The sequence below is a fragment of the Cinclus cinclus genome, chromosome 10, assembly GCF_963662255.1.
Source record: "Cinclus cinclus chromosome 10, bCinCin1.1, whole genome shotgun sequence".
Classification (NCBI taxonomy): Eukaryota; Metazoa; Chordata; class Aves; order Passeriformes; family Cinclidae; genus Cinclus; species Cinclus cinclus.
In genome coordinates, this window is record NC_085055.1 from 1,724,870 (window position 1) to 1,750,670 (window position 25,801).

Sequence of the window (25,801 nt, forward strand, 5' to 3'; positions counted from 1 at the left end):
TGGCGGACGAGGAGCGGGCGCTGCTCGGCGCCGAGGGCGGCGATGGCGGCGGCGGCTCCCCGGGCCCTCCCCGCGCCCTGCCCGCCGCCTGCGACCCCCGCCGCCTCCCGCACCGCCTGCTCGTGCTGGCCTTCATGTGCTTCCTGGGATTCGGTGCGGGACGGGGCCGGGGCGCTGCGTGTGGGGGAGGTTCGGGGGTGTCCGGGTGCCAGGCAGAGCCCTGAGGCGTCCCCTTGTCCCTGCAGGCAGCTACTTCTGCTACGACAACCCGGCCGCTCTCCAAACGCAGGTTCAGCGGGTGAGTCGCTGTCGGAGGGCTTTCAAAAGCGGGGAGAGTGGCAGCCTCTGTGGGCACGGACTCACGGGACTGGGGGAGATGGGCAGGAATTGTTCCCCGGGAGGGCGGCGGGCCCTGGCACAGAGCGCCCAGAGCAGCTGCGGCTGTCCCTGCGTCCCTGGCAGTGTCCAGCTGGAGCAACCCGGGATTGTGGAAGGTGTCCCTGGGCTTGGAACAAAAATTGATTTTAAGTCTTTTCCATCCTAACTCATCTAGAAATTCTGTGTATTACAGCAAATTCTTTCTACTTGGTACTTCCCGAACGCTTAACCTGTGCCCCTGTAATTAGCTGAGGAATAATCACTTTTTCTAATTCCCCTGTGCTGTGTAGGACATGAAGGTGAACACAGCCCAGTTCATGGCACTCTATGCCTGGTACTCCTGGCCCAATGTGGTGCTGTGCTTCTTTGGAGGTTTCCTGATAGACAGAGTGTTTGGAATCCGGTGAGTGCCATGTTCGTGTCACTTCTGTGCAAGCAGTGATGAGCTGAACCTGCAGGTGAAGTTTACACTTTATATTATAAAGATTTTCAAGGTTAAAATCAACCTTTTCAGTGTTTTTTTCCCCATGCGGTTTAGGATTTTTTAACAATATAGATGAGCTTCCTTCCCTTTATAATTTAAATAAATTTGTTTCAAAAGCACCACCTTGTTTTCTGTGGGAATTGTTGAGATGCACAATTTAAAAGAGATCTTTTAATTGCCCATCCACTTCCTTTGTTTCCCTGTAATAATAATCATGTCCCTGTACTAATAAAAACCCCGTGCTGCAGACCTAAAAAAGTGTTTTGTAGGGGAAAAAAGTGGATTCTGGTTATGCATGAAGTGATTTTATTTTCTTTCCAGGTTGGGCACTGTCATATTCAGCATCTTTGTGTGTGTTGGGCAGGTGAGTGCTGCAGGGGAAGGAGTGAGGGATGATCTGGGTCTGCAGTTTGTGCTTCACTTCAGAGAACTGGAGTGGGAGATCCCTGGGTTGTGTTGGGAAAGGGAACCTTGGAATGTGACTGGAACTGTGGGAGGGATCCACGTTTTTTATGTGTTTGATGTGAAATTGGTTGAGGATGACACAGTCCCAGGTGAGCCAGGCTGGAGATGATGAACAGCAGAGGGAGCAAAAACCAAAAAAGAGCAGGAATTGGATGTGAAGTATTTCTGGGAAGGGAAGATCATTTTTATTCCTGTTTTTCAGACAGTTCTGCTCTGTTCTACACCCAAATTTTCATTTTCCTTCACTGCTGTTTGCAGGTGGTGTTTGCTCTGGGAGCTCTGTTCAACACCTTCTGGCTGATGGAAGTGGGCAGGTTCATTTTTGGGTGAGTCTGGAAGGGAAGGTTTGTGCTCTTTGAAGTAAGGCCACCTAGAAAACTACAAAAACTAACCCCAGGAAACTGTCCTAGAACAGTCCTGCCACTTGGAGCCAAAATTGGTGAATTCTGAGACCTCTGAAGCTGAGGAATGCAAGATCTCCACTTCTTTTCCTTTGTAACTTAGAAAACAAAAGCCAGGACTTTGCAGATGTTAATGCAAGATCTCCACTTCTTTTCCTTTGTAACTTAGAAAACAAAAGCCAGGACTTTGCAGATGTTACTGAATCAAAAACCGTGGCCCCACCAATTCTTCCTCAATCACTGCAGTTCCATTTTTGACTCTTTCCTTTCTTTTGCCTTGTACATATAAATATGCATCCAGTCTCCCTGCCCACAGCCAGATTTCTCTGAAATTCTGCTCCTGCCAAGGACCTTTCAGCTTTGCCTGCTGCATTTGGGATGCTCTGTTTTATTTCCAGGATTGGTGGTGAGTCCTTGGCCGTGGCCCAGAACACGTATGCAGTGAGCTGGTTCAAGGGCAAGGAGTTAAACCTGGTGTTTGGATTGCAGCTCAGCATGGCCAGAATTGTGAGTTTGCACCAGTGCACAGCTGGGAATGGAGAGAGGACTCGTGCTCCTCATTTTAGGGCTCCTTTTGGGTGATTTTAACCACTGCAGGTGTTTCCCTGGTGGAACTGGGAACTGGGTGGTGGGTTTGGGATTACAGCCATGGATCCTTCTCTGGGGCAAAAGGAGGGAAAAAGGGTTTGTCCTGGTGCCTGTCAGCTGGGAATCCTGTTTGATCAGAGAGATTCAATATCAATCAGAGAGCTGGGAATCCTGTTTGATCAGAGAGATTCAGTATCAGTCAGAGAGCTGGGAATCCTGTTTGATCAGAGAGATTCAGTATCAGTCAGAGAGCTGGGAATCCTGTTTGATCAGAGAGATTCAGTATCAGTCAGAGAGCTGGGAATCCTGTTTGATCAGAGAGATTCAGTATCAGTCAGAGCTGGGAATCCTGTTTGATCAGAGAGATTCAATATCAATCAGAGAGCTGGGAATCCTGTTTGATCAGAGAGATTCAATATCAATCAGAGAGCTGGGAATCCTGTTTGATCAGAGAGATTCAATATCAATCAGAGAGCTGGGAATCCTGTTTGATCAGAGAGATTCAGTATCAGTCAGAGAGCTGGGAATCCTGTTTGATCAGAGAGATTCAGTATCAGTCAGAGAGCTGGGAATCCTGTTTGATCAGAGAGATTCAATATCAATCAGAGAGCTGGGAATCCTGTTTGATCAGAGAGATTCAGTATCAGTCAGAGAGCTGGGAATCCTGTTTGATCAGAGAGATTCAGTATCAGTCAGAGAGCTGGGAATCCTGTTTGATCAGAGAGATTCAGTATCAGTCAGAGAGCTGGGAATCCTGTTTGATCAGAGAGATTCAATATCAATCAGAGAGCTGGGAATCCTGTTTGATCAGAGAGATTCAATATCAATCAGAGAGCTGGGAATCCTGTTTGATCAGAGAGATTCAGTATCAGTCAGAGAGCTGGGAATCCTGTTTGATCAGAGAGATTCAGTATCAGTCAGAGAGCTGGGAATCCTGTTTGATCAGAGAGATTCAGTATCAGTCAGAGAGCTGGGAATCCTGTTTGATCAGAGAGATTCAGTATCAGTCAGAGCTGGGAATCCTGTTTGATCAGAGAGATTCAATATCAATCAGAGAGCTGGGAATCCTGTTTGATCAGAGAGATTCAGTATCAATCAGAGAGCTGGGAATCCTGTTTGATCAGAGAGATTCAGTATCAGTCAGAGCTGGGAATCCTGTTTGATCAGAGAGATTCAATATCAATCAAACTGATTCCATATTAATCAAACAGATTAACTGTCAATCAAATGATGGGAATTCTGTTTGATCAGAATTCAGAGCTGATCAGAATTTGATCAGTTCAGCTCAGTTTCTGAGCTCCTGCACATGGGTTAATCACTGCTCATAGGTGAAAACTCTTCCAGACTTGTGTAAAATTCCAATTAGTGATGTTATTTCCTTGCTGCAGTGATTAATTGATTGCCAAGGGAACACTCTGGATCCTTTTCCCTGCTGGTTGGAGTTCCCTGGGTAGCATTTGAGTAATGAACATTCCTGCCTGGTGAATCCCTGGGGCTGGGAAATGCTGTGTTCTTCACATGGCTCTGTTGTGCCTAGGGGAGCACGGTGAACATGAATATTATGGGATGGATCTACTCCAGAGTTCAGGATCTCCTGGGCTCTGCTGGTCCCAGCACCCTCGGCCTGGCTCTGCTCATAGGTCAGTGATGCTTTGGGTTGGTGTCACCTGTGTGTGCTCATCATTTATTGACCCCTTAAGAGAGCATTTATTAATCACTTAAAATCCCCTCGAGCCTAGGAGTAGCAATTCCAACACGTTTTTGTATCACAGTCCCATTCTGTCTCAGCTCACTGCAGCTTCTGAAATGCTGTGGCATTTTTTGGGGTTGCCAAATTCAAGTCTGTGCCTTGTGGAGATGAAATTTTTCACATCCTCTGAGCGAAGGACGGGCTTGAATTTTTTTTTCTGAGCGGTGTCAAAGCTTGCCTGTGGTTATCTGATTGTAAAAGTGAAATTTGAACAATTTTGGGCTGTGTTCCCTTCCCTCAGAGCCATGGGCACAGAGATTTTGGTATTGGGAATAAAACCAGGTTGGTTTCTGTTCCTGCAAGGTGCAGATGAGGAGCTTGGCTGTGCTGAGGGGGGAGTGGTGGTGATGTTTGAAATGAAATAAAATAAATTCACGTGCATGAAACAGGTGTGTGCCACGTGTCAGGTTTAGTTTTACACCTGAGCCTTGCAGCTGTGCAGCTCTTGAGCCTTAAAGCTGGTTCTAAACTTGGTGCACCTTGGCACGCCCAACAAAAACTGCACTAATAGGGCTGAAAAACCAAATTTCTGCTGCAGCTGTCAGCTGAACTTTTGGTGTTGCCTTCTTCAGGTGGAGTCACTTGTGTGTTCTCACTGAGCTGTGCTTTAATCCTGGCTTACCTGGACAGGAGAGCAGAGAAATTGCTGTGTAAGGAGCAGGGGAAAACAGGTGAGTGCTGGGCTGAGCTCTGCACTTCAGCCAGTTCAGTGCCTGCTATTACACTTGTCAGAATTCAGCAATCAGAATTTAACTCGTTTTTACAGTGAGTTTTGGTTTTAAAACCAGATGCAGATGCGCTGTGTTTAATTTATTGATGAGTAGTTAATGTATTCATTTATTTTAATTTCTTTCTGAAGTTTATTACTAGAATTCAAACTCCTCACTTTTCTCAGAAAAAAAATGTTCTTCTAATTTATTTCTGAGGTTTATTACTGTTATTCAAACTCCTCACTTTTCTCCTAAAAATTGTTTCTTTTAATTTATTTCTGAGGTTTATTACTGTTATTCAAGCTCCTCACTTTTCTCCTAAAAATTGTTTCTTTTAATTTATTTCTGAGGTTTATTACTGTTATTCAAACTCCTCACTTTTCTCCTAAATCTTGTTTAATTTATTTCTGGATTTTATTACTGTTACTCACCTGCTTTATTTATTTTCCCCAATTTGTGCCCTTGCCACTGGTTCTGTGTTTTTTCCTTGGAGCTCATTTCCCTCAGCAGGGCTGAAGACCCAGGGAGCTCTTCTCTGTCAGCGTGTGATGGGTTGAGTTTTCCATGTGGGAGAACTCAAACCAGCTAAAAATAAACTACTGAGCTAAAATCAATTAGAATTTCGTTAAAACCAAAATTCAGGCAGAGCTGTTGGAGGGGCTGTGGGCTGGAAGGAACCTTTCATCTCTGAGCAGGCAGGGGTGTGCTTTGGCAGGGTTTGGGATCACCTGGGTGTTCTCCAGTGGGATGAATCCCACATTTGTTGATCCTGCCTGCTTCCCTCTCCCCTGTGCAGGAGAAGTGATCAAGCTGACTGATGTGAAGGATTTCTCCTTGTCCTTGTGGCTCATCTTTGTCATCTGTGTCTGTTACTACGCTGCAGTTTTCCCTTTCATTGGCCTTGGGAAGTAAGTGCCCCTCACTTTTTCCAAGCTTTGAACCAAAATGATTGAAAAAATTCACATTTAGCAGCTGAGCTGTGTGGGAGTTGTCACTCTGAGTGGTCAGGAGCACCAGGAATGTTTGAGTCCCTGATTAAAACTGGGCACGGGTTGAAAGCGTGGGGTGGGATTTGGTGGCCTTGTAGGATTTATTCCATATTTACAGCCCAGTATCTCATTAGTTGGGTTAAATGTTGCTTGTGGACTTTCCCTCAAAGTATAATTTGAATGATCCTTAAATCAAAAATCTGTGGAGTCTGATAACAAGCTCCTAAATTAATTATAAATAAGAATCTGGGATGTTTATGTCAAGGCTCTGCTTATTTTTTTTGTAAATTAAATTCTCGTGTCTTTGACTTAATTTTGATTTCACATCCTTCAAGTCTGCATTTTCCTAAATGGATTTTTATTTTTCCTTCCCTCAGGGTTTTCTTTATTGAAAAATTCCGATTTTCCCCTCAAGAAGCCAGTGCAATTAACAGGTATTACAAAATTGTGATTATAACAACATTGTGATTGATTTAATAAGGAACATTGCCAGGTTTTGGGATGTATTTTTGGGCTTTGGGCAGGTGGGAAGAGATTTGGGATCTCCTGTGAGCTGCATTTAAGTGGAGAAATAAAAACTGGAAAACGTTGGATGTGGGTTTTTAAATTAAAAACAGATGTTCACACTGGAAAGGCAAAGTTCTGAAGGGTTTTATTTTAGTATTTGGTGATTCTTTCTGAGTGATAAAAGTAGTTTATGAACAACACTGAACTCGGTTTGGTAGTTTGAGGATAAATTTGTGATGTGGCCAAAACCCAAAGCAATAAAACCCCACAAAAAAACCAAAACCAAAACAAACAAAAAAACCCTTTCTGGGCTCTCTCCCTGCTTCCTTGGATCCTGAACACTTTTGGGAATTCCAAATTATTGGGATTTTTGAGGATAAATTTGTGATGTGGCCAAAGCCCAAAGTAATAAAAGCCCCCAAAAATAAAATTCTGGGCTCTGTCCCTGCTTCTTCAGATCCTGAACGCTTGTGGAAATTCCAAATTATTGGGATTTTTTTTTTGGGGGGGAGGTATTTATTTTCCTTCTGAGCTCAGAGTTGCCAGAGGACTCTGGGAGTGTTAAATCTTTGATTTCCCTCTGGTGCAGCATCGTGTACATCATCTCAGCCCCCATGTCCCCAGTGTTTGGGATTCTGGTGGATAAAGTTGGCAAGAACATCATCTGGGTGCTGTGTGCTGTGCTCACCACGCTGGGCTCCCACATCCTGCTGGCCTTCACCTTCTGGAACCCCTGGATAGCCATGGTAACCTCCCAGGAATGGGATTTAAATATGGAATATTCCTGTCAGGAATAGGGAGTGAGCTCTGGGGTTAGCACTGAGTTATTGGGGTTTGGGGTGGGAAGGATTGGATAGCCATGGGAACCTCCCAGGAATGGGATTTAAATATGGAATATTCCTGTCAGGAATTGGGAGTGAGCTCTGGGGTTAGCACTGAGTTATTGGGGTTTGGGGTGGGAAGGATTGGATAGCCATGGGAACCTCCCAGGAATGGGATTTAAATATGGAATATTCCTGTCAGGAATAGGGAGTGAGCTCTGGGGTTAGCACTGAGTTATTGGGGTTTGGGGTGGGAAGGATTGGATAGCCATGGGAACCTCCCAGGAATGGGATTTAAATATGGAATATTCCTGTCAGGAATTGGGAGTGAGCTCTGGGGTTAGCACTGAGTTATTGGGGTTTGGGGTGGGAAGGATTGGATAGCCATGGGAACCTCCCAGGAATGGGATTTAAATATGGAATATTCCTGTCAGGAATAGGGAGTGAGCTCTGGGGTTAGTGGGAAGGATTGGATAGCCATGGGAACCTCCCAGGAATGGGATTAAATATGGAATATTCCTGTCAGGAATAGGGAGTGAGCTCTGGGGTTAGCACTGAGTTATTGGGGTTTGGGGTGGGAAGGATTCCTCATTTCATTACTGAGTTCTGTGCTCTCTTTTGTCAGAAAAATTGTTATTTTAGTTTATTTATGGAGTTTAATGCTAGAACTCCAACTCCTCACTTTATTCCTAAGAATTGTTCTTATAATTTATTTATGAAGTTTATTACTAGAACTCCAACTCCTCACTTTTCTCAGAAAAAATGTTCTTTTAGTTTATTTTTGGAGTTCATTACTGTTATTCAAACTGCTCACTTTTCTCCTAGAAATTGTTCTTTTAGTTTATTTCTGGAGTTTAATGCTAGAACTCAAACTCTTCACTTTCCTCCTAAAAATTGTTCTTATAGTTTATTTCTGAAGTTTACTGCTGTCACTCAAACTGCTCATTTTTCTTCTAAAAATTGTTCTTCTGGTGCATTTTTGAAGCTTATTACCATAACTCAAACTCCAGTATTCATATTTAAGATTGACTATTATTTAATAATGATATATGTATATATTATATTACTGTATTCTAAAAATCTAAATTCCCCACGGTGCGGTTACGCGCGTCAATTGAAACAACCCATTGCAATTATCACAATTCCAATTTTGTTACTGGATTTTGGAAACACCTCCTCATGCTCAGATTAGAAGCAGTGATTGTTTTATTTTTATTTGTGCCCAGTGCCTGCTGGGTGTGGCCTATTCCCTGCTGGCCTGTGCCCTGTGGCCCATGGTGGCCTTCGTGGTCCCTGAGCACCAGCTGGGAACTGCCTATGGCTTGTGAGTATTGCAGGGATTTGTGCCACAGCAGGGCTGGAGCAGGGCTGGGATGGTCCAGCCTGGGGGGGGAAAGGTTTGGGGTGACCTGGGGAGGGACAGCACCCGGGGAGTGCCAGAGGGAGGGGACGTGGGGACGTGGGGCTGGGACGTGGGGATGGAATTGCTGGCTGGGATGGGGTTTTTGGGATGCTGAGATGGGGTTTTTGGGATGCTGTGGTGGGATTTTTGGGATGCTGTGGTGGGATTTTTGGGATGCTGTGGTGGGATTTTTGGGATGCTGTGGTGGGATTTTTGGGATGCTGGGATGGGATTTTTGGGATGCTGTGGTGGGATTTTTGGGATGCTGGGATGGGATTTTTGGGATGCTGTGGTGGGATATTTGGGATGCTGGGATGTTGGGATGGAATTGCTGACTGGGATGGGATTTTGAGATATTGGGATGTTGGGATGGAATTGCTGGCTGGGATGGGATATTTGGGTGTTGGGATGGAATTCCTGGCTGGGATGGGATATTGGGATGTTGGGATGGAATTGCTGGCTGGGATGGGATGATGGGATATTGGGATGATGGGATGGAATTGCTGGCTGGGATGGGATATTTGGGTGTTGGGATGGAATTCCTGGCTGGGATGGGATATTGGGATGTTGGGATGGAATTCCTGGCTGGGATGGGATATTGGGATGTTGGGATGGAATTGCTGGCTGGGATGGGATGATGGGATATTGGGATGATGGGATGGAATTGCTGGCTGGGATGGGATATTTGGGTGTTGGGATGGAATTCCTGGCTGGGATGGGATTCCAATGAAGGGAGCCTGGAAGAGCTGGAGAGGAACCTTGGACCAGGAGCTGGAGTGCCGGGACAAGGGGGAATGCTTTAGAGGAAAGCTGGAGAGGTTTAGTTGGGACATTGGGAAGGAATTGTTCCCTGGGAGGGTGGGGAGGGGCTGGGCTGGAATTCCCAGAGCAGCTGGGGCTGCCCCTGGATCCCTGGCAGTGCCCAAGGCCTGGCTGGATTTTTTCTTGGAGCAGCATGGGGCAGTGGGAGGTGTCACTGCCTGGTGACATTTAGGGTCCTTTCCACCCCCAACCATTCCCTGATTCCTGGCACTCTTGGAGCACTGAACTTGAGCAGCTCCAGCCCATTCCTGGTTCCCAGCTCCTCCAGGTTTGGAGCAGGAATTCCTGCCTGCTTGGGGACAGAGCCCGAGGCTGGGCTGAGACACAGGAACTCCTGCACAGCTGAGCCCTGCCTTCCCCATATCCCAACAAGTGGGGAAGGTGCATCTCCGTTAGCTCCAGTGCCACTGAGGAGCTTTTCCTGAGGAAATCCAAATCCATCGTGCTGAGAAAAGAGCTCAGTGTGTTCCTGCTCTGTCCCAGCATGCAGTCCATCCAGAACCTGGGCCTGGCAGTGATTGCCATAGCAGCTGGAATGATCCTGGACACCAGGGGATACCTGTTCCTGGAGGTGTTCTTCAGTGCCTGCGTTTGCTGTGAGTGTGGGACATGCTGGGGGTGGCTTCAGCGACCTTCGTGGCTTTTTTGGGTTCAGAGTTCCTGGAAAACGAGGAATTCCCCTTCTGGAGGGGTCAGCTGGGGCAGTGTTGGGATGAACTCACAGCTTGAAGAGTTTCAGTGTTTAAAAAGTGGAGTGGAAGTAGACAAATAATGCTCTTAAAGTGTAAATTAACAAGTTGAAAATGAAAATCCTTTCTGAATTACCACGTGCTGTGAGCACAAGGAGATTTAGAAAAGCAGCTACCATGAAAATCTTGGCTGTGGGTTAAACCTGTCCATTCATGACCTGTCCATTCATGACCTGTCCACTCATGACATGTTAAACCTGTTAATTTTTTATCAAATTAATATCTAAAGCTGTCCCTTTTCGTTTTGCAGTGTCACTGATAGCTGTGGTCATGCTGTACTTTGTGAATCACCTCTCAGGTGAGTCTTTGCAGCTTCCTCAATTTCTCCAATTTTCCTCAATTTACCTCAATTTCTCCTTCTGTAAAACCATTCTGAATTTCTCAGTGCTCTGAGAAACTCCCGTGGGGAATTTTGATACCCAAGGCACAAAACCCCAAATTCTACAAGTCTCAGAGTGCACATTGCTGCTTTTACAGGTGGTGATCTCAACTGGTCTGCAAAGAAAAGGGCAAAACTGCAAAAAGCAGCTGCTTCTGAGTAAGTACAGAGAAAATGAAATGTCCTGAAGGGATTGAGGAGATCATTCTCCACTCTGATTCCTCTTAGATTGATTTTTCTTCCCAGTCTGTTGGAGGATTTCATATCCCTGCCTTCTGTGAACCAATATTTGAGGTGCTATTTATCAATAATTTAAGCATTATCCAGGTGTCCTTTCCTGGCACTTTTCCCTCTCTTGTGTGCTTTTATTTCAGTGTCCTCACGACTGAAATTGGGGTAGGAAATGGGGTTGGAGTTCAAATCACAGTTTGGGGTCAGATCTGTCACAAATGCTCCTGGTGGCAGTCAGAAGTTTTTATTTTTAATAAGGAAATGGGGTAGGACTTTTTTAAAAATAAAAAATTTACTTCCTTTAAAAGGAAAGGGAGCAGGAATGGTTGGAATAAGGAAATTTGGACTGTTCCAAATGGAATAGTTTGGGTTGGGAGAGACCTTAAAATTCATCCAGTTCCCATGGGCAGGGACAGCTCCACTGACCAGGTGGGTTTATCCAATTAAAATATGGTTAATTATTCTTAATTTAACCTTTTTATATGAAAAAATAAATCACAGCTTTCTAAAGGACACCTGCAGAATTCCAGCTGCTGGTGTGTGAAGAACATGGAATTTTTCCTTTGGAATGCTCTGACCTGATTCACTCACATCTTGGAGGGATTGGATTTTCCTTTTGTGCCCTTGAATATTATTGGAATTCTTTATTACATCTCACCTGCAGATGTCCATCACACACCTTCCATAATTTTATAGAATATATTTTATAATATAATATGTTTGATCCAGGGGAAATCACTTCTAATAAGAGATTTCTTACAACTGGATTTATTTTCCTGTAAAACTGGTCTGTGTCCATATGGTGCTACTTAAATTGATTCCAAAAAAACCTAAGGCACCTGTGAGCAAAGTATCCAGTCACTTGTGGGGTTTAATGGTTTTTCCTTGTTTTTTTCCACACATTAATCTTGAGGAAAACTCAAGGAAATCAAAACCTGATTTAATTGTGATGAATCTTCTTGAGCCAGAAGGATTTTTAATCAATTTATTTTAATACAAAACACCCCAAACCTCAACTGTGTGTCCAAAGAGAGCTGATCCTCACCCATGTGTGACAATTCCAGGGATCCTGTGGGATTTGGGGTGCCCCAGTGTCTGTACCAATTCCAGGGATCCTGTGGGATTTGGGATATCCCAATCCCAGTGTCTGTACCAATTCCAGGGATCCTGTGGGATTTGGGATATCCCAATCCCAGTGTCTGTACCAATTCCAGGGATCCTGTGGGATTTGGGATATCCCAATCCCAGTGTCTGTACCAATTCCAGGGATCCTGTGGGATTTGGGGTGCCCCAGTGTTTGCAGTAATTCTTGTCCCGTTTTTTTCAGAAAGGAATGTTGAGTTCCAAAGCCCCTCCTGATGTGGGATCCCTTCAGCACCTCCCAGCTGCTCCAAGGAGAGTTTACTTTTCTCTGATTCCCTTCAGGATCCATTCTCTGGGGTTCCCTCAGCTCCTGCTTTCTTTTAACGATGCCAAAATTCCTTTTTTTTATTTTTATTTTTTTTAATTTATTTTTTTTTTTGCTGGGGTTAAGCCCTGGCTGAGCTCTGGTGTTAAACCTGAGCTCAAACCTCCTATGCTCACAGGGTGGATCTTTCTGATCCAAAACCATTTTATTTTTATTGTCACCCAGAGCTCACAACAGCTCTCTGCTGCTGCCACTGTCTCCGTGCAAAAAAAACCACTTTTTAAATGTATTTACAGCTTTGGGGTTTTGTTTCCTTGCATCACAATGGAAAAAGGAGCCACGGGTGCTCAAGTGGACTTTTTATTAGTGGGACATTTCTGAATTCTGAGACTGCTGAGCAGTCTTTTATTGCCTTCTCCGTTCTCTTTGTATTGTCATGTTTATTTTAAGGGATGAAGTTTGTTAAATAGAGATCACAGTTGGTACAGGAGCTCCCTGAGCACGTTGTCATCTGAAAAACCAAAAGGTTTTTCTCCCTACTGCAATCTTGGAATGAAATAAAAGGAAGCTGCAGAAATCAGCCTCTCTCTTTCTTTACGCTGAATTACTGAGCCCTGCACGTGTCGGGCTCGTTCACCTCATACTCCAAAACATTTCCTAGGTATTAAAACAAGATTAAAGCACTGAATCACATCCCAATAGCAAGAACTCCCTGCTTTTGGCAGGGTTTTCCCTCAGGGCAAACATCTTTTGCCACTTTTCTTTTGCAGAGCAGAAGAGCAGGAGAGGCTCAGACGGCAAAACGAAGATGATTTGGCAAAATTGCTGCCAAAAGCTGATGCCTTTAGTTTAAGGAATAAATACCTGTCCAAACTTGGAGCTCAGGTATCACCAACGAGGGTTTCATAGACAATTAAAAGAACCACAATCCTCAGGGGTTTATTTAAAGAATTTGGCTGTGTTTAACAGCCAGCAGCTCCACCTCTGAGTAAAATTCCTGGGATTTATTCTCAGAAAGAAACCTCCCAATAATTAAAAATCTGATGAAGGAAAGCAATCAAAGGCTGGCCCTCCTCAGAAGTTGAGGAATGTCTTGATTTTATTTTTTTTTTTCTTTTTGCAGCTCCCAGCTCATTACTCCTTGTGTTTCTCAACGCTGGCTCACAGAAGTGTGTTGAAATAACAGGAATACACTGAATTTCCTGGACACAGAGCCCAGCACAGCAGCTGCTCCATGCTTTGCTGCAAGCCTAGATCCTAGATTTAAAATATTGCCTAAAACTCCTCCCTCCTGGGCAAATTCTGGGGAATTCTGGCTCTGGTGGAACCTCTGAGTACCTGCTCCAGCCTCCTGTCTCAAATACTCAGTGAGCAGCTGGGTCAGGGGCCAGGATTTGATCTCTGGGTGTAAAATGGGAAAATCCAATAATAATAATAATAATAATAATGATGATGAAATTGCTGGGATGAGCCTGGATGGAGGTAAAGCTTTCCCAGCCTCTCCTCTTGGACACTTTCATGGCTCTGCTCTGTTTTTATGGGAGAAAAAAAAAAAAAAAAGATGAGGAAAAGTTCCCAAGTGGAAATTTCAGAGGAATCTCCAATTCCAGAAGTACCAAAAATGAAATGCTCAGCCTGGGATTTATCCCAGTCAGGAACAGCACTAACCTCTACGAGCCTGAATAATGTGAAAAACTTTTATTTTTAAGGCTTAGTGGCTAAAAACCATAAAAAGAGTTAAAGCAAGAACTGAATTTTGCTTCCAGAGGGAAAAGCCTTGAATTGCATGGTGGAACTCATCCTTTTCCCATCATTTCAGTGGGAGTTCCCAGAGCTCCTGCAGCGTGAATTCTGCTTTGGTTTAATTACTCCTCGAGGTAATTGGATAAATTATCCCTGACCTGGGCTTTAAAGGGCAGGAGTTGGAGGTTTTGGAGCCCCAGGAACTGGGGAATGTTGCTGGGATGGCTCCAGGGAATCCTGGAGTGCCACAAAAAGCTCGGGAGCCTTTGCTGTGTTTGGCAGCAGAGAGAGGAGCCTGTCAGAATAAAAATGTTACAATTGGATGTAGAATATTCTACATTTGGTATTTTTTAGTTGGAGCAGAACTCACAAAGTCGGTTTTAGAAGAGACTTTGCAGTGGAGGTTTCTTTGATGTCCCTGGAAAACTCTGCTCTTCCTGAAGGAGTTTTTTTTGGGTGAAAAGTTCTGGATTCTGAAGGACAAGGTGGGAAAGCAAAAGCAGCACTTTGGGAATTCCCTGCCCCCCTGAGCTGTGCTGGTTTTTGTTGGGTTCCTCAGAACCAACTCTTGGGTGGTTCCTTGCAGACTTGTGAATTTTGGGTGTTTTTAAATAAAACCTTTCACTGGTACTTGTATTTTTTTTGGGTTTTTTTTGTTTGTTTGTTTGTTTGGGTTTTTTTAGGGTTTTTTTGGTTGTTTTTTTTTGTTTTGTCTTTTTGTTGTTGTTGTTGGTTTTTTGGTTTTTTTTTTTTTTTCCCTGAGAAGGGTGGAGAGTTTGGGGAAAGTTTCTTTTTGAGGATCCAAAGGCGAAGCTGCCCCCACTGCTGGGTTGAGGATTTTTGTTTTTCCTGGGGAGGGAAGAGAATGAAATTTGAATTTTGCTCTTGTGCTTCTCCTGAACTCTGACACATTTTGGTTTGGAGCAGCTCCTGTGCTGACATTTCTTGGGTGACCCAGCCCTGAAATTCCTGTTTCCCTGAGCTTTAGTTCCAGCTGCTGAATTCTCTGCACCCTTAATGTGAATTCTCCATTTTCTGTGAATTTTCCCTTTTCTGTGAATTCTTTGCACCCTTCAGGATCCTGCTCCAGCCCTGGGGTCACTTCTGCAAATTCCTCACAGGGACAAATTCCCCTGGGAGCTGCACCCCCTGTGGCTGAGTGTGTGAACCCTCACTGGGGAGTGATGGAAACATTTATAGAAAATATCTCCAGTTCAGGAATTTATATTTTTGGGCATTGCATGAAACCGGGAGCAGGTGGGAAGGGATTTTTATCCCGAGAAATTCTCCTTTTTTCCAGGGATTTCTCGCTAGAGGTCAGCTCTGCCACGCTGCTGGCTCGGGAATGTTGGAAAATCAGAATCAAAACCTTCAAGGCTGCAGTGCCAGGATTTGTTTTGGTGCCTGATTTTACACCAGGCTTAGTCCTGGCACGGGGAAATGTCCCAGGAAATTCCAGTCCCTGGAAATGTCCCGGGCCAGGCTGGACGGGGTTGGAGCAGCCTGGGATGGTGGAAGGAATTCCCTGCCCAGGGCAGGAGGATTTTTAAGGTCCTGCCAGCCCAAACCCACGCGTGGCTCCATGGAATAGAGTCCAGTTTTTGGGAGAAGCCCCTCAGTCCCTCACTTCTCCTCGGCTGAGTTTATTCCCAAGGTGGGTCAAGTCTTGGTGTGCTCCTTTCTGTGCTCCAGGGGTAGTTCAGGCTGCAATCAGGAGGAATTTCCTCATGGAAGGAGCTGCCCAGGGAGGTTTGTCCATCCCTGCAGGTGTCCAAGGAATTCCGGACATGTCCCCAGGGCTCTGGGCTGGGACAAGGTGGGGATCTGGCACGGGTTGGGCTTTTCCAGCCTCGGCGATCCTGGGATTCTGTGGTGATTCCAGGAGCTGCTGGGGGGCCTTGGGGAGGTTTGTGGTGGATGAGCTTCGTCTGATGGATCTGGACCTGACCTTTGGAGTGATCCCTTTGGGATTTGGGGCTGGAATCTCTCTGTCCTTCAAGCCAAAGGTGGGGCCTCCCAGGAAACAGAAGGAAGGAAAAAATTCCAGCTCTGCTTTCCCCTGACCAAGCTGCTCCTCCCGGGATTTTGGTTTTGCAGCTGTGGGTCTGTAAAGGAGGGGCTGCTGCTCAAATGATCCCAATCAACGTTAGCCCTTAATTACTGGAGCTGTTGAGGTGCTCACAGAGCTCTGTGGTGGGCACAGCTGGGAGGGGCAGGAATTGAGCCCCGGTGGAGCTGGCACATCCCAAATTCCTGCTGGCTACTGGAATGAGGAGGGAGCACAAGGCGAGGGAAGGAAGGAGCAGCCTCGTGGCAGCTGGGGCAAACCCAGAGGGACATCTCAGGTGTCCCCTAAATCCTGGTGGAAGTTTCCTTCAACCCCGGACTTCAGGACTTTGTTAGAAATCCAACTTTATTCTCGGAACGTCTGCAGGTGAGCATTACGTGGATTTCTAATGTTATCTGATGTTTTTAGACATGGATTTTGGGGGTTATTTTCTAGTGCAGCAGTAGGAACAAATCAGCTTTGACTTGTTGGACCAGAGGAGGTTTTTGGGGTGTCCTCGTTGCCCATCCTGCGTTCCAGACCCTCCATGAAGATGAAATCCAGAGCAAACCTTGACTTCCCACTCTATCAGGAAATGCATTGCTTAGAAGAGCCCCCTAAAGCAAATTTCCCCGGATTTCAGATTAAACAAATCCCTCCAAGCAGTTTGTAGGGAGGCTGGAGGTGACATCCCAGCTCAGGAAACGTGTCAGGAGCGATGGAAAAGCTGAGGGGAATCCGGAGGGGAGAGCTGCCATTCCCAGGCTCCGTGGGCATCCCACAGCTCCACGTTTGCAGGGATCGATTTCCCTGCCATGAATGCAGGGATACATCACGGATTGCCTGTAATGTCAATATTATTTCAGAGCTGACTCCAGGAAAAAGCTCTCCCTGGTCCTGCTGCAATTTGGAATGCCAGGCTTTCTTCTGCCAGAGGGGAAGCAAATCCAGCCCTTTCTTCTTGTCCCGGCTCTTTAAATGAGGCAGTGAGAGCAGAGGGGACCTGGCTGGGGGCATTCCCTGGCCTGGAATTGGTTTTGGGATGCTCAGGGCAGCAGGAGGCTGAAGAGGGAGCACGTCCTGCATTTTGGAGAGCCCCTGGGAGGCTGGGGAGGGGCTGGGATGGAATTCCCAAGGAAGTCCTGGATGCTGGGAGCGTCCCAGGCCAGGCTGGACTTCGGGGTTGGAGCAGCCTGGGACAGGGGGAGGTGTCTGGGTGGCTCTGGGTGGGATTCGAGATCCTTTCCAACCCAAACCACCCCAGGGTTGTGGCACTTCCATCCGTTTTTGTGACGTTTCTACTCCCAGGTGAAGAGCACAATCCTCAGACTCAAATTTTCCCCTTTGCACGGAATAATTTTTTCCCCTTCTCCTTTCCTCCTGCATTTCCTGCTCTCCCTTTGCCCAGGCTGCTGCTCTGGAGGGTTTGTTCATGAGCTTAACCCAATTACTGCCCTCAGGAGCAAAGCCTGATTTCCCTGCACATCCTCTTGATATCCATCACTGGAATATTTCCTGACAGAGTTAGCAGTTGGCCTCCCAGTGAACCAAAAGGATTCAGGAGCTCATTCCAGCCAGGAACACATCCCTGCTTCCCCAGCACTGCCAGGGATGTTCCACGTTCTCAGAGTGTGGCTTTTCTGGGGCACTCGTCTGCGTTGTTCTGTCTTCAGGTAGAAAACACAGTTTGGATCTAATTGGATTTAATTTGGATTTAATTTAACTTCCAGAATTGCTGCTGTGATTCCTGTCTGAGCTTTTTCTGGACACGCTGGAGACTTCCCCAAAAAAGTTCCCTTTGAGGAGCTGCAGGAATCAGGAGCTCTGATGCATTCCAGGGCTAAAAGGCAGGAATTTGGGTGCCTCCATCCATTTTCCTGGCTTGGGACAAAGCTGGTTTTTCAGGGGAGCAAAGCTCCCCGGGGCTGAGCCATGGGATCCATGGATGGATGGATGGAGCCTTGTCCTGGCTCAGAATGTCCAAGGGATGGCCGAGCCTTGGGCTCAGGCGCCTCCCAGGCTCCCAGGGCTTGGAAGAGTTTGCTGGAATTATGGAATTGCAGGATTGTTAAAGTTGGAGGAGATCTCTGAAGTCGTCCAGTCCAACTCGGCAGCCCCACCCTGCCACTGACCCACGGCCTCGGGTGTCCCTTCCACGAGTTTTGAACAATTCCAGGGGTGGGGACTCCACTCAAATTTCCATGTGGTCAGAATTCTCTGGAATTCCTGTGGATTTGGTGTAAAAGCACGAGATAAAAGCCCATTTCTGCTTTTCCTGATAAGGGGATGTTCCTTGCTCCAGGCTCCCCAGGGAACGGGCACGGTCCCAAGGCCCCCAGAGCTGCAGGAATTTTTTGGACAATGCTTCCAGGGTGGGAATGTTGGGATGTCCCGTGCAGGGCCTGGAGTTGGACTTTGATGATCCCTGTGGGTCCCTTCCAGCTCAGGATATTCCAGGATTCTTTTGTCTTTTCAGGGAAACAGAAGTAAAGACAAAATGAGGGGGTGGCTTTTTGTTTTTTTCTTTTTTTTTTTTTTTTCCCCCCCTACAGATCTTTCTATTCAGTGAATTCTTGGACAATGAAATGTGGGTTTAGGTTTCTGTCTGTGCAGCAGAAACCCAGCGAATCCTGTTAAAAACTGGGACCAGCAGAATTCCATGGCTGGAATGCTGAATTCCAGAATTCCGTGACCTGGCTGCTTGCAGTCCCTTGGCTCCGGCAGGAAACGTGGGGAGAAAACCGGGGCAGGCTTTAAATTCTTCCTTGGACCGGGATAATCACCATTAATTGTGATCCACCTTCAGCGGGAAATGATTTTTCCCAGGAGAACCTCGGGGAAAGGGATCGGGTGGGTGCAGATTCCAGCTGAGAGCCTGGGGGATGTGCAGAGGGAAATCATTATTCCTGTATCCCCTGGACTGGGGATGAGTTAATACCAGTTTGGCGTCATTAGGGATTAACGGGATTAACGAGCTCCCTGTGATTTATTCTTCCTCCCCTGCTGCGTGCAGCATTCCCAGCCGTCCCAATTCCCTGCAGCCTCCTGGGATGTCCCACCGGCAGGGTGAGCTCCTGAACCTCCTGGGGACATCTGCCTTGTCCCACAGCAGCTCCTGCTGCCCCCAAACCCTCTGGGGTCGTTCCTCGCACCGCAAACCTCTTCCCCGAGCCCGAAAATTAAAAAAAAAAAAAAAAAAAAAAAAAAATTGGATGCCAGGGAATGTTGGTGTGGGATATTAAATCGGTATTTATTTGTGAGAGTGGCTTGGGGAGGGGGGGGCCCTAATTGGAGTTTTGTGCTCAGGCTGCAGAATGGGGCAATAAAAAAATCAGAGATCGATGGTTATGAGCGGATAAAAGGAGCTCGCACATTCCCAGGTCCGGCTGTGGCCCCGCGGGCTTCAGTGGAAGCGCTTTGAGAACACCCGAGCGCCGCGGGGTCGGGAACGCTGGAGCTGGGCTGGGTCAGGGAGCGCGGCGGGGAAAGCAGAGCTGGAAACAGAGGTTTGGATTCCAGGGAGCAGCGAGAAATTGCGTCCTGTGCTCCTGCTCCGCTGCAAGCCTGGGGCTTCTCCCCCGGTTTTTGGTCGTTTCGGTGCGGGCGCGAGGCCGGGTGTCCGAAACGCTGGATCGGGGCCAGGTGAAACATTCCAGGGGGAGCAGCAGGAGCTGAAAACAGAAATCTGCGTTTCCAGGGAAGTCCGGGGGCTTGGGGAGCCCCAGGGACTCCAGGCCGGGCTCCTGCGCCGCTGGGATTTGCTTCCCCTCCCTCTGGGAATTTCGGTCATTACGAGATCTCAAGGTGCCAGGAGCCAGAAATGCGGGACAGGGCTGGAACATCCCGGAGGGGATGGCCCGGAGATGATTCAGGTTGTAATTATGTTAGAATTATGTTATGTTATATATTATATTATGTTATGTTATATATTCTATTATGTTATGTTATATATTATATTATGTTATGTTATATATTTTATAGTATATTATACTATATATTATATACTATACATTATATTATATTATATTATGTTATATTATATATTCTATTCTATTATATATTCTATTCTATATTATATCCTATTATATATTTTATTCTATTATATTCTATTATATTATATCATATTATATTCTATATTATATCCTATTATATTCTATATTCTATAGTATATATATTCTATATTCTATTCTATAGTATATCCTATTCCATATTATATTCTATATTCTATTCTATATTCTATTCCATATTCTATTCTATATTATATCCTATTAGATATGATATGATATGATTGATATGATATATGATATATGATATGATATGATTGATATGATATATGATATATGATATATGATATATGATATATGATATGATATGATATGATTGGGGGTGATGGCTTTGATATGATATTATTGGAGTCATGTTCTTCTGGAGGTGTCACCTTTTGGAGGTGATGTTATTTCAGTGATATTTTTGATGTGATTTTTTTGAGATGGTATTTTTTGAGGTGATGAGAATTTTTAGGATGATATTTTTGAGATGATGTTATTTAAGGGGCTGTTTTTTGAGGTGATTTTTTTTTGAGGTGATTTTTTTTTGAGGTGATTTTTTTTTGAGGTGATTTTTTTTTGAGGTGATTTTTTTTTTGAGGTGTTTTTTTTTTTGAGGTGATTTTTTTTTTTGAGGTGATTTTTTTTTTGAGGTGATTTTTTTTTTGAGGTGATTTTCTTTTGAGCTGATTTTCTTTTGAGCTGATTTTCTTTTGAGGTGATTTTCTTTTGAGGTGATATCTTTTTGAGATGATATTATTTAAGGTGATGTTTTTTGAGGTGATGAGAGTTTTTAGGATGATATTTTTGAGATGATGTTATTTAAGGGGCTGTTTTTTGAGGTGATTTTTTTTGAGGTGATTTTTTTTTTGAGGTGATTTTTTTTTTGAGGTGATTTTTTTTTGAGGTGATTTTCTTTTGAGGTGATTTTCTTTTGAGGTGATTTTCTTTTGAGGTGATTTTTTTTTTTTGAGGTGATTTTCTTTTGAGCTGATTTTCTTTTGAGCTGATTTTCTTTTGAGCTGATTTTCTTTTGAGCTGATTTTCTTTTGAGCTGATTTTTTTCGAGGTGATATCTTTTTGAGATGATATTATTTAAGGTGATGTTTTTTGAGGTGATGAGAGTTTTTTGGACGATTTTTTTGAGGTAATTTTTTTTGGGATTATATTATTTAAGGGAGTGTTTTTTGAGGTGATTTTTTTCAAGGTGATATTTTTGAGATGATATTATTTAAGGTGATATTTTTGAGATGTTATTATTTAAGGTGATGTTTTTGAGATGATATTTTTCTTGAGGTGACATTACTTAAGGTGACATTTTTTGAAGTGATATTATTTAAGGAGATTTTTTGAAGTGGCGTTATTTAAGGGTATTTAAGGGGATATTTTTTGAAGTGATATTTTTGAGGCGATGAGATTTTTTTGAGGTGATATTTTTGAGGTGATATTTTTTGAGATTATATTTTTTATTTAAGGTGATTTTTTTTGAGCTGATTTTTTTTTGAGCTGATTTTTTTTTGAGCTGATTTTTATTTTTGAGCTGATTTTTATTTTTGAGCTGATTTTTATTTTTGAGCTGATTTTTATTTTTGAGCTGATTTTTTTTGAGGTGATTTTTTTTGAGGTGCTATTTTTTGGGATTATATTATTTAAGGGGGTGTTTTTTGAGGTGATTTTTTTTGAGGTGATGGGGTTTTTTCAAGGTGATTTTTTGAGATGATATTATTTAAGGTGATATTTTTGAGATGTTATTATTTAAGGTGATGTTTTTGAGATGATATTTTTCTTGAGGTGACATTACTTAAGGTGACATTTTTTGAAGTGATATTATTTAAGGAGATTTTTTGAAGTGGCGTTATTTAAGGGTATTTAAGGGGATATTTTTTCAAGTGATATTTTTGAGGCGATGAGATTTTTTTGAGGTGATATTTTTTGAGGTGATATTTTTTGAGATTATATTTTTTATTTAAGGTGATTTTTTTGAGGTGATGAGAGTTTTTTGGATGATTTTTTTGAGGTGATATTTTTTGGGATTATATTATTTAAGGGGGTGTTTTTTGAGGTGATTTTTTTTTGAGGTGATTTTTTTGAGGTGATGGGGTTTTTTCAAGGTGATATTTTTGAGATGATATTTCAGATGATATTTTTGAGATGATATTATTTAAGGTGATGTTTTTGAGATGATATTTTTTTTGAGGTGATGATATTTTTCTTGAGGTGACATTACTTAAGGTGACATTTTTTGAAGTGATATTATTTAAGGAGATTTTTTTAAGTGGCGTTATTTAAGGGGGTATTTTTTGAAGTGATATTTTTGAGGTGATGAGATTTTTTTATTTTTTGGCTGATTTTTTTTTTTTGAGGTGATATTTTTTGGGGGGATTATATTCTTTAAGGGGGTGTTTTTGGATGTGATTTTTTTTGTTTTTTTGAGGTGATGATTCCAGCCCAGCCCAGCTCTGTTTGAGCCCCTGAGGGCGTCACTCAAGTGCAATAATATCAACTGCAGCTTTTAACCAAAATGTTCAAGGTTTTCCTGAAGAAATGGGGTGAGGTCTTTGGAGGCTTTTTCTGTGTTTCCATGGAATGGCCACTCCTGGAAAACCTGAGGAATGTCTGAGATGGGAATTCCTATTTCCAGGTAGGAAATAGAGGCAGGGAGATATTCAGGGGGAGCAGAAATTCTGTCCCTGCCCGGAGAAAAGCTGGAAAACCCTGGAATTGTCCAAGGCCAGGCTGGATGGGGCTTGGAGCAGCCTGGGATGGGGAAGGTCCCTGCACAGGGGATGGGATCCATGGGATGGGATGGGATCCATGGGATGGGATGGGATCCATGGGATGGGATGGGATCCATGGGACGGGGTCCATGGGATGGGACGGGGTCCATGGGATGGGACGGGGTCCATGGGATGGGATGGGATCGATGGGACGGGATCGATGGGATGGGATGGGATCCATGGGATGGGATGGGATCGATGGGATGGGATCCATGGGATGGGATGGGATCCATGGGATGGGATCGATGGGATGGGATCCATGGGATCCATGGGATGGGATCCATGGGATGGGATGGGATCCATGGGATCCATGGGATGGGATCCATGGGATGGGATGGGCCCCAAAATCCCAAACCATTCCATGATTCTCTGCTGAAAAAAAGAAAAAAAAAAAAAAAAAAAAAGGAATTAGTGTGGCCTGAAGCTTCCTGAGAGCACTGGAAAAACAAACCCCCCCCTCACATCTGAGGGAAATAAAGCACCGGAATGATCCCAACAAATGACAATAATTGTGCCTGGCAGCATGTGGTGATTTAAAATGGATTGATCTGACGATCCTGAAAGAGGAATAAACAACAACCATCTCCTGGCAGGGGAACGCTGCTCCCCTTCGTTGTGCCTGGGTGTCCATTACTGCTCATAAACCCCTGCCAAAATCAGCCCGGGGGGGGCGGGAAGGACCGGGGAATTCGGGAGTTCATTCCCAAGGAACGGGACATTCCAGGGGAACATTCCCAGCACCCGTTAAAAGTGGGAACGCGCTGCCCCCAGCCCTGGGATGGGGGCTGGGCTCAGGCTGGATTTTGTGTCCCTGATTTCCCGGGGCCTGGCGGGGCCGGAGCCAGGATTGTGCGGTGTCCCCACGGGCAGGGATGGAGCTCGGGCACATCCTCGGGTCTGCTCCCGGGAAATCCCAGAGCAAAACTCCCGTGGGAAGCGAGGGCACAGCAGGGACCGGGGCTGCCTGTGCGGTTTTGCCTGTGCCTCGATTTCCTGGGGCTGGATGTGCTCTGATCCGGGCTGGTCCAGGCTGATCCAGGCTGATCCAGGCTGATCCAGGAGATCCAGGCTGATCCAGGCAGATCCAGCTGATCCCGGCTGATCCGAGTGATCCAGGTGATCCAGGCTGATCCAGGTGATCCAGGCTGATCCCGGCTGATCCGAGTGATCCAGGTGATCCAGGCTGATCCAGGTGATCCAGGCTGATCCAGGCTGATCCAGGCAGATCCAGCTGATCCAGGCTGATCCGAGTGATCCAGGTGATCCAGGCTGATCCAGGTGATCCAGGCTGATCCAGGCAGATCCAGGTGATCCAGGCAGACCCAGGCTGATCCGGGCCGATCCAGGGAAACGAAGCCGTGCTGTCAGCCCCTCCCGTTCCCGGTGTTCCAGCCGGGATCATGCGGGGCAGGTTTGCCGTTCACGGGATGTGTTTGATCCCTGCTTGCCTTGGGCTGGGATTCCCAATGGACAATTCCCAGTGGACAATTCCCCATGAACAAATCTCAATGACAATTCCCAATGGACAATTCCCAGTGAACAATTCCCCATGGACAATTCCCAGTGAACAATTCCCAGTGAACAATTCCCAATGAACAAACCTCAATGGACAATTCCCAGTGAACAATTCCCAGTGAACAATTCCCAATGGACAATTCCCAATGACAATGCCCTGGAATCGTCTCAGGGCAGGGTGGTGCTGGGAGCTTTCAGGGAATGCGGTGCCCGAGGTTTTATCCTGCTGGAATTACCCAGGCTGGCTGAGTTTCGTCTTTATTTCTCCTCCCGAGCTTTGGGAGCTTGAACCTTTGGCTTGCAAAGGGTTCCAGCTTCTCCTGGGGTGTGGATGCAGCCTGGGATGCTCCGGGAATTCGGGAGCAAATCCAGAGAGGATTTAGAATGCTGCAAACCCTGATTTGTGATTTTTTTTTTTTTCTTTTAATTATTATTATTTTTTTACCACAGGAAACGGAGGATCCGAAGAGTGCAATGATTCCGGTGCTATCCGGGATTTTTGGGAAGGAATTCCTGGAATTCCCAGAGCTTCTGTGGCTGCCCCTGGATCCCGGGAATTGTCCCTCCCAGTCCAAACCAGTCTGGGATGGGGATCCCGGGCAGTCCCGGTCTCTGCTCTTCCCTGCCCCTCCCGTGACGTCACCGCATTAATTAACTCCGTAATTATCCTGGGAGAACGGGAGGGTTTGCGGCTTCCTCCGCTCCTTCCTTTCAAAGCCCAATTTGTAAAATCTCGCTGTTGAAACCGTGGGGATTTTCACCAAACGCATTTTTATTTTAAACATGAGTACAGCAGTGACATTAATGCACCATTCTAATAATTAACAGACCCTTCTAATAATTAATACGCGATGAATTCTAACGGTGTTCGATCCTTTCGGGTAAAGAAGGAGGAGAAACAAAAGGGAAATGTTCTGGCACGGTTGGGTGTTTGAGGGGTTGTTTTGTTTGCAGGTGAATCGCTCACGTTCAGAGGTTAGATGAACATTAATGAAGTTATTAACATCAATAAAACCGACAGGTGAAATGAATAATTTCAAACCAGTCGGTTCATAAAGTTAATTAATCCGTTTAACGCCATTAAAATACTGATATGGATAAAATAATATTAAGTATGGATTGTTCCCTCTCAGGGCCTCTCTGTTTGGAATTTCATCCCCGGTGTCACAAAGGAGGAAAACAAAGCCGAGTTGCATTGTTGAAATAAAATTTCCTTTGGTGGAACAGGAGCTCTGCGTGCTCTTGTGCTTCTGGGAGTCCTGGGCAAAACAAATAAAAAAATCAGGATTTCAGCTCCTGGATCCTTTCCAGGCTGATTTTTGGGACTGGTTTGGAATTATTTTGGCAAATATTTCGGGTAAATCGCAGCTCAGAGCGTGGGGAAAGGTTTAGAATTCCGGGAGAGGATCAAGGAATGAGGGCTCGCATCCATCGGGAACGAGAAGGACACGGAGGAATCCATGGGAATTTTCTGCACAATCTGAGAGTTCCTGCACTGCAGTTCTAGGGAAAAAGGTTTTAAAAAATGTATATATGCACAGACTTTTCTATTTTCTGTTTGTTTTTAATTTTCCATTTTGCCATTGTAT

At 45.0% G+C, this 25,801-nt stretch overlaps 1 protein-coding gene across 8 annotated transcripts; it reads left to right on the forward strand.

Moving 5' to 3' along the window:
• On the forward strand, positions 1-23,845 carry MFSD1 (major facilitator superfamily domain containing 1). 8 transcript variants are annotated; one of them, XR_009933473.1, is made up of 18 exons: positions 1-153; positions 246-298; positions 669-781; positions 1,184-1,226; positions 1,586-1,653; positions 2,127-2,235; positions 3,854-3,956; positions 4,639-4,737; positions 5,573-5,684; positions 6,143-6,199; positions 6,862-7,018; positions 8,320-8,417; positions 9,801-9,913; positions 10,317-10,364; positions 10,544-10,604; positions 12,855-12,969; positions 13,208-13,961; positions 15,128-15,145. XR_009933473.1 is itself a non-coding variant. In XM_062499400.1 (17 exons), the coding sequence occupies exons 1-17, from the start codon at positions 135-137 to the stop codon at positions 13,265-13,267; spliced, it is 1,428 nt and encodes a 475-aa protein (XP_062355384.1). In that variant the 5' UTR covers positions 1-134; the 3' UTR covers positions 13,268-14,463. The 8 variants fall into 8 exon arrangements, 6 of the variants coding, with proteins under 6 accessions (XP_062355384.1, XP_062355386.1, XP_062355387.1 ...); XR_009933472.1 differs by lacking the exon at positions 15,128-15,145 and adding an exon at positions 14,182-14,463; XM_062499400.1 differs by lacking the exon at positions 15,128-15,145 and having other exon boundaries at positions 13,208-14,463.
• Positions 23,846-25,801: the final 1,956 nt, after the last annotated feature.

Coding starts and splice junctions, on each gene's coding strand:
- MFSD1 (XM_062499401.1), top strand. CDS start 672: ATGAAGGTGAACACAGCCCAGTTCATGGCACTCTATGCCTGGTACTCC. Junction 6,200..6,861: donor GAAGCCAGTGCAATTAACAG/GTATTACAAAAT, acceptor CCTCTGGTGCAG/CATCGTGTACATCATCTCAG. Junction 19,747..22,450: donor ATGGCCCGGAGATGATTCAG/GTTGTAATTATG, acceptor AAAATGTTCAAG/GTTTTCCTGAAGAAATGGGG.